This window comes from Anarhichas minor, unplaced genomic scaffold (assembly GCF_050575085.1).
Source record: "Anarhichas minor isolate MPS153535 unplaced genomic scaffold, ASM5057508v1 ptg000063l, whole genome shotgun sequence".
Lineage (NCBI taxonomy): Eukaryota > Metazoa > Chordata > Actinopteri > Perciformes > Anarhichadidae > Anarhichas > Anarhichas minor.
Genome location: NW_027466509.1, coordinates 1,281,979 through 1,290,000, shown reverse-complemented (window position 1 = coordinate 1,290,000; position 8,022 = coordinate 1,281,979). Strand labels below are relative to the sequence as shown.

The following is an 8,022-nucleotide window of genomic DNA, read 5'->3' as shown; positions in this document are numbered from 1 at the left end:
ATCTCCAGCTCTGTAGTCCATGTGCCCTTGGGCAACACACTTAACCGCAAGTTGCTCCCGTAGCTGGGCCAACGGTGTGTGAATGTTAGATAGTCCTGATGGGCAGGTGCACCTTGCATGGAAGCTCCTGTCATCAGTGTGTGAATGGGTGAACGATGACACGTAGTGTTAAAGAGCTTTGAGTGGTCAGAAGACTAGACAAGAGAAATACAAGTACGGTCCAGTTACCATTATGCACTAATGGTAACATGGTTATGAATATTATATTCCATTTCTGCCAATTAATGATATGATATAATAATAAAGTAAAGTAAGATTATTAATATGACCAGACATTAGATCTATCTGAGTTTTCGATGGTCAGTGCTGCAGGCACATTCTAGTCTGTAAGTATTGAGGTTCGACAAAACATCTGCAAATAAAGAAACCAACAGGATGTGATGTTTACAGCCTCATCTCAGCTCATCAAAGTCATATTATTGTCTTCATCCATTCACTCGTGTTGCTAAAAGCAAAGCACCTTTACCGCCTGATAAATCTACTGGCACTCATCACCTCTCAACAGAACTGGTGGAGTCGGATACAAGAGCAGAGGTTCACAAGCAGCATCAGCTTCGTATATGAAGCACACTGTTCACTGAGGTGAATGGAAGCAAGGAGCTGGAATGCTGCTCACTGGGAGCCTCTGAAGTCTCCCTTTGGTAAAATGCAGACTCATCTGTAGAGGAAGCACTGAGAGGGACAGGAACACTGATCAATGAGTCTACACAGCACTCACACCCATATTTGGAATATAAGCACTGTTCATATGGTTGTTGTCACATTTGTGTTTTATAGTCACATCAATAGGTATAAAATGATACACTGGTATGTGCTTTTGGCCATAGTTTAAGGGGACCTCCAATGATTTGAGACATTGAGCTCCACTGGAACAGAAAGTCAAATTCCTTGAATGTGTAGAAATACTTGGCCAACAAAGCTGAATCTGATTCTGAAGGTTTACTCACAGTGGTGGAGTACTGTTCATCCTGTGGAATGAACTTTACCAGGATGTCTTATAGTCTTATAAACCTTTGGGCATGTTTGAAAGACAGGTGGTTACCAGGCAGGGAGGGTCTCAGGACAATGAAGAACAGACACATTGGCGTAACATTTTATAAAGTGTTCACACATCATATAAAGCATGTATGCACTATGTCGTCTTGTTATTTTGGCTGTAATGAACAATGCAAGGATGTTGTGCTCCCACCTACCCTTAAAGGTGTGAGGAACATGCTTCCTCTTGACCACACAGCGGCCATGGGAGTTCTCCACCAGAGGGCGCAGACAGGGCCCGCAGTGTGAGCCGCCGGGCTGGCAGAAGCCTCGTCCTGCCCGGGCACAGTCTAGACTCCGAGGGCACAAGTGAGATCCTGTGGAGAAGAGCCAGGATCCACAATTACTCTTCATAACGTTCTGAAATAAAGCACTCTTATCTTCTGTTGTCAATCCAACTGTCCAAAATCTTAATTTCACTTTGTATTATTTTATTTTAAAGAATAGAATTACCTTTAATAGTTTTCTTTTATTGGCTTTTTAAAAAGGACTAGTTTTGTCATTTTGGGAAATGTATATATACATACATACATACATACATACATACATACATACATACATACATACATACGTATATATATATATATATATATAGACAGTATATACACACACAAATGTGATAATCATTAAATAATACAGTAACACTCTCAAAGGTATACGATCACCTTCACTCAGAAGTAAACAGCCACTATATCATATTGTTCTTACCCTGATTACATCACTTCAATACTTTGATGTATAGGTTTAATTAAAGCACAAACATCTGTGAGTACATGACAACACTCTCACAGAGACCTGTTGCTGCGTATGTCTCCCCACAGGGACAACTGGACGTGTTGTTGTGGTGGGACGGTGCATCTCACAGTGTGTTCTTCATCACCAGAAGACATCTTAGCTCAACACCAATGTGTGCAGACAAGAATAAAGCTGAACGGTGGACGGGGAAAGAATCAGACCCAGCTATCAATATTTACCCGTTCAGCTTCCGTGTCTCCTACAGGACACCCAGACACTAGTTGCCATGACGACTGCCATGGCAACTAAAGAGGTGTGACATCTTGAGGAGGTGAGTCACCGCACAGAGGCAAGTCAAGGATGGAAGCTTTCTCTCAGACAGGCAGGGCTGACAGCACGGGGTGAATCTAAAGGACAGATATAATCATGTCCTCTCACACTGTAAATGATAACTGTAAATCAAAGTGCACATTTCTATGGAATTATGGAAAACTGCAACTCTTCCATGCAGCATAATATGCTACCACAACAACTTCTCCTTTGCCAAGTACAGAGTTCCCCAGCACTCACATCTAAAAAAGCACAAATATTTGTGTACAATGGAAACATATGTTCAGTACATTTTACTCCTGATTACTTTGCAAAAGTGATGTGAGTGTATGCGTTTCTGTAATGACCCTAGCTGCACTATGACTATTGTATCAAACTGTCCACCTCATTCATGCACACAGTGCTCCTGGTGACTCCAGCAGCAGCAGCAGTAATCTATGCAAAGCTCTACAGCTGGATGATGGAGGGCAGAGTGCAGTGGGACAGCATGTGGCCCTGTGTGTCTCAGGGGAAGTAGCTGCACTTGGTTCCTTTCCTGAACCAAAGACAAAAACAACGCTGACAAATGTACAGACTTTGCCAAAAACATTGGTACCCTTAAAATAATGAATTATTCACCATGAACAGTGTTGAAATGAAAATATATTTTACTATCAATCTAGGGTTGAACCTGAATATTGCACCATTCGTTGTTATTCCGTTTTTAATTTGGGATTTTTGATATTTGTTGTTGTTTTCTAATCCTTCTGGATTACAGCCAGCATTAAAGGCACCGAACCCTTTGGAGGATGTGTTTTATGCATGGACAAATAATAACACAAACAAAACTGTAGAACAACATTATCATTCAAAATGATTGCTGCCTCAGGCACTGGGTGCCTTGAATCTGTTCTGGGCACAATTAAATCTGAAGAATATCAGGGCATGTTGGAGCTAAACACACAGCCCAGTACCTTCATATCCCCTGAAGGTCACGGGTCCTCAGGATAATGACGCAAAACATACATCAAATGTCCCCTAACGACAGAGAACTACAGTTAATAGTCATTGTAAAAGCTCTCTCTCTCTCTCTGCACTACTTTGAATACTTCCACATAAAAAAACTGACTCCAGATTAGCTTTATCAAGGCTGTTCTGAAAAGATTGTAAAGTGCATTACAGCATGTATTATATGAGGCTTTTTGTATTTCGGTCAGCAGCGTTGATGTTCACCGAGTCTGTGAGCAACAATGACATTTTCAGTGTCAAACATATTTTCTTCTAAAGTCAGTTTCCTAGCAAACTTTGTGTTTTGTTTGACCAAAGAAAAGGAAAAGGAAATGTAATGTTTTTTTAAGTCTCTATAGGGTACATGTGTCTACCAAATGTCATACATGCAGGTGAAACGTAGCGATGGGGCTGCTCTTTTGAAAAGTTGTAGGGGGCGCTGTGGAGGCAGTTTAAAACAGCCAAGCCAATATGTCAAAATATGTCTTCCCGTGACCTATGAGACGTGAGTTTCATGAGTTTTGGAGCATCCCAAGCCTTCTTTAAAAAGAAAACTTACAAATGAAAGTTTTTTTTATGATACTAAATTTGGTGAACACAGGTTTCTCACTTGTTTCCTCGGTTTCTGTTCTCACACTCGTAGCTCTGTAGGGTTGCTGAAGTCCCTGTCGTACTGGAGAGCATTTATGCTTTTATTCCTTTACAGATTCTTTGTGAATTTCCCAATAGTTGTGTAGAACAAAAAAACACATCGTTAAGAAAAGGAAAGTCCATTTTGTGTCCATCGCCCTCATCAAAGCCGCACACTGTGACTTCAAACATCCGCTTCGTAGGGCTGATAACGCCGCTGGACACACAGCTCGCTAATCGCTCCAATAAGAGCTGCTTCCTCTGCATGTCGGCATTAGTAGAATTATGAACGGCAGAATTTAACTGCACAACAGCTGCTAGTATAGACAACAAGATCAGCAACGCCTGTGAACTGTATCTATGTTGAATTAACCACCGGTAGTGGATTGTAATCAAGGCTGATGGTTTCTTTTCTTCTGGCGGCATCAATCAGGAAAGGACACGACGTGACTGCTTAGACCCAATCAAGTAGTGAATGTCTACATCAATGTCTTCAAAGGTCCCCGTTTCTACCCGGGTCTCATCCTGGGTCACCAATGACTTATGGTGTTTAGAAGTGGCATCAGTCATGTTTTACCCCGTCTCCCATTTGTTTCTGGGGTTCCTCCTCTAGGTGTCTCTTGTGTGCATCCTTTGCCTTCCTGAGTTTGCCTCAGTTTCTTTGTCTCTTCTTTGCAGTTCCAAAGTTCAATTGTTTTTAAAGGCTCATTTATTTCATTGTATGTCTTTGGTTATATATGTTTTGTTATTGAGGTACACAACAAATGTTTGGTGAGAATAATAGACTGTACACAGAAGTTGATGTAATCTCTTGTCACTGTGCATGTTAGCGTGACGGTGAGGAAGTCGTCTAGGACAGTGATTTTCACCGCTGAGCCGTATATGCACATATATATACATACACATATTAGTTCTTTCGAATAATTTGCCATGGTTGAGCGTCTGCGCCTGCAATACATTTCTAGATCCAAAATGCTCCCACACTGCTGATTTAAGGCACTTTATGGCAGAGAGAAGCCGAGTATATTGGTGTCCTCTGACATTTTTACACCTCTTCTCTCAACTCAGGTGAGACACTCGCACACACAAAACAAAATGGCGCATACCCACATTTGTTACTCGCGCAAGACGGAATCAGAAAACTAGATATCGTAGATTCTTCAAGTCTTTTGGTAATGAAAGCAGGATTTATTTAACCACGGTTAGTCCCGCCATCCCTCTTTGTAATATTAATAGTTTACAATGTATTGTGGTTGTTTGTATCACGATGTCATGAATTTACAGCACTGCTGTTTTCATGCTGAATTAAATCGGGGTATGTGTGAATCTTAAAATAACCTGTGTCACAATACATGGACACCCAGGTCAGTGACGGAGATCTCCAGCTCTGACAGCAGGAATGTGTTTCTGAGGACAACCAGACCACAGCCAACACCTCTGCTGGGATAACTGAGGCTTTAACACCACAGCATACCCACTGAAGCGCCCTGAAAACATCTCGTTCCATATATTTCTCTGGCACTGAATCATCCATTTCACACCTCATAGCCTCATGGGATTTCTGTTGTGTCTCCCAGCCAGGCGCATCACTGGGTGGAACCGATCTGTGATTGGTCATGACTGGCAGTTGACTTGATTTGTCCGTAACAGTAAATGCAGGTCTCACAAACCCCCGTACGTCACTAGATCCCTGTAAACGGCCTTTAGTATATCGTACAGGACTACGACCTACTGTGGAGCCATGCAGCTCCTTTGTTCGTCAGGTAAACACTATTCACTTGAATAGGCTGGCAAAGGGGCTGAATGTAAATTCAATGCAACTCATTATCAACTATGTTTTTATAATGTATTCTTTAGTTGTATAAACCAGGCTACAATACTTATTATTACTTTTACATAGATTCATCTAGAGCAGGAAAATAAATGTATTCGTCATTCAGCAATAAAGTACAAACGGAACAATCAACTTGAAGACGTCACGTTGGGCTGGTGGACGTTATTGTGGGCATTTTATGGACAGATCAATTATTGCTAAACCAAGAAAATAAACGGCTGACTAGTGATAAAAACGATTGTTAGTTGCATTCTCAGATGAATCCATAAATGATTTGTTTGATTCACTCATTGTTATCGTTTAGTCTACAAGAGTACTGAAAATGCACAAAGTAGCCTTCAAAATGTTTTTCAACCAGTAACAAAAGCCAAAGATCAGCATCTTTACAATGAACCAGTAACAAAAGCCAAAGATCAGCATCTTTACAATGAACCAGTAACAAAAGCCAAAGATCAGCATCTTTACAATGAACCAGTAACAAAAGCCAAAGATCAGCATCTTTACAATGAACCAGTAACAAAAGCCAAAGATCATCATCTTTACAATGAACCAGTAACAAAAGCCAAAGATCAGCATCTTTACAATGAACCAGTAACAAAAGCCAAAGATCATCATCTTTACAATGAACCAGTAACAAAAGCCAAAGATCATCATCTTTACAATGACACAAAACATTTGAGAATCTGGAACCAGAGAATGAGTTTACTAATCAATGAATGGATGAATTCTTGCAGCACTCATTAAAGCTGGAGAGTCCCAGAACACTGGACCTCAGAAGATAAAGGGGAATCTCTCTTTATCCGCACACATTCAGTGAGTATTATAACACTATTATAACACTATTATAACACGTTCTGCCCTTCACACAGCTGAAAAAAACAAACAACTAATTTTCAACTTCAATTTCAACTCATCTCAGTTATTTGCAGTGGATGTTGTGCAAATTCAATCACCTTCTGTTGATTGACAACTTGATTGATTTCCAGATTTCCAGTACTGTAACACATTTAGACACATTATTTACGGATATGGCAAAAATGGAACTTTCTACCATAAATCATACAAACGGATACAAAAAATGCAATCATGCATAAGGTGCTGAGTACAGTAATCAGACTAACCGCACTGAAATATAGCCTACTGTAACAGTATATCCCATTAATACAAACGGGTCATATTATATTTTTTTATGTATTGTAGACACACTGAATATTCATCCGAGAATATAGAAACATACAGAATACAGCCATACCAGCACAAAAGATGAAGGAGTATCAGGTCTATAAGCTCCTGACGGAGGATCACAGAGGCACTGAAGGTTCTGTCGGCCTTTAGCAGCGGTGGACAAAGTACTGCCTTCTTTTAGTTCAGTGAAAGTAGTAATACACAGTGTACAAATACAAGTAAAAGTCCTGCATTCAAAATCTTACTCAAGTAAAAGTAGAAAGGTATTAGCATCATAGTTAAATGTATTTAATTTCAAGTACAAAAACTAAAGGTACTTCATAATAGTGTCGATCATATTATTTAACTATATTGACGCATTAATATATATATTATTGTCGCAGCTGGTGAAGGTGGAGCTCTTTTATTTTATATACTTCTGGGTAGCTCGTGAATCTTACCAAGAGGTTAGGAAAGTCTGTATCGATCATTTAAAAGGTGAGACTTTCTTTGTCGACGAATAATTAAGAAAACATTTAGAAAGGTTCCGAATAAAAGCATCGCTTCTCCTAAAAAAAGGTTATATTCTATATATTATATGAAATACAGCTTCAGTGCCTGAGGAGCTACGTGTGCGTTAGTGACGTCATTGTTCCCGCAAACAATATGTGACGAAGATGCACACCAGAGAGGCTCGAGGAGCTGAAGTACCTCCGCTTATGACCTAAAGACTGCGTTACATGAATCTTCAAACACCGCGCACAGTCACATGGAAGGCCTGTGGCTACATGTTGCCACGAAGGACCCACAGCCCGCATATGTTGTGGTCAGTGGAGTGAGACCCAGTCAGTGTTTCGTGGTAGAGTAATGACGTCATTGCAGCTACACAACAGCAGCGTCTGCATGAATGGCAGCAGGCAGCAGCGGCTCTTACCTGTCAAGCAGGTGCTGAGCGCCAACAGGGCTGCAAACACCGCAGCCTGGTCGAGCAGCGGGGCCCACATCCTTGGTGGAGCTCCGACAACTGACGGAGGACCCAGAGACCAAGCAAGGGAGGAGCAGGAGGAGGAGCAGGACGACGAGGGGAGTCCCTGCTGATCATTCCCCCATCCCCTGGTGTTGAGGGAGGAGAGGACTCAGAAGAAGACCGACGACTAATGAAAACCAAACAAATAGAGGAGGCGATGCAGGCAGCCGTGACCATCCGCACCCTCCAGTGTGTTTGCAGCAGGGTGCGTGTTCTCTTC

The 8,022-nt window shown here is 41.3% G+C and overlaps 1 protein-coding gene across 1 annotated transcript in view; it reads right to left on the bottom strand.

Annotated features, from left to right (window-relative positions):
• Positions 1–7,975, bottom strand: part of npdc1b (neural proliferation, differentiation and control, 1b) — a 22,969-nt gene extending 14,994 nt beyond the window's left edge. The window contains exons 1-2 of the mRNA XM_076078191.1: positions 7,710–7,975; positions 1,254–1,412 (exon numbers count right to left, since the gene is read on the bottom strand). Of these exons, the coding sequence (XP_075934306.1) occupies positions 1,254–1,412; positions 7,710–7,779 (229 nt within the window). The 5' untranslated portion in view covers positions 7,780–7,975. The remainder of the gene's footprint in view (positions 1–1,253; positions 1,413–7,709) is intronic.
• Between the last annotated feature and the right edge of the window lie 47 nt (positions 7,976–8,022).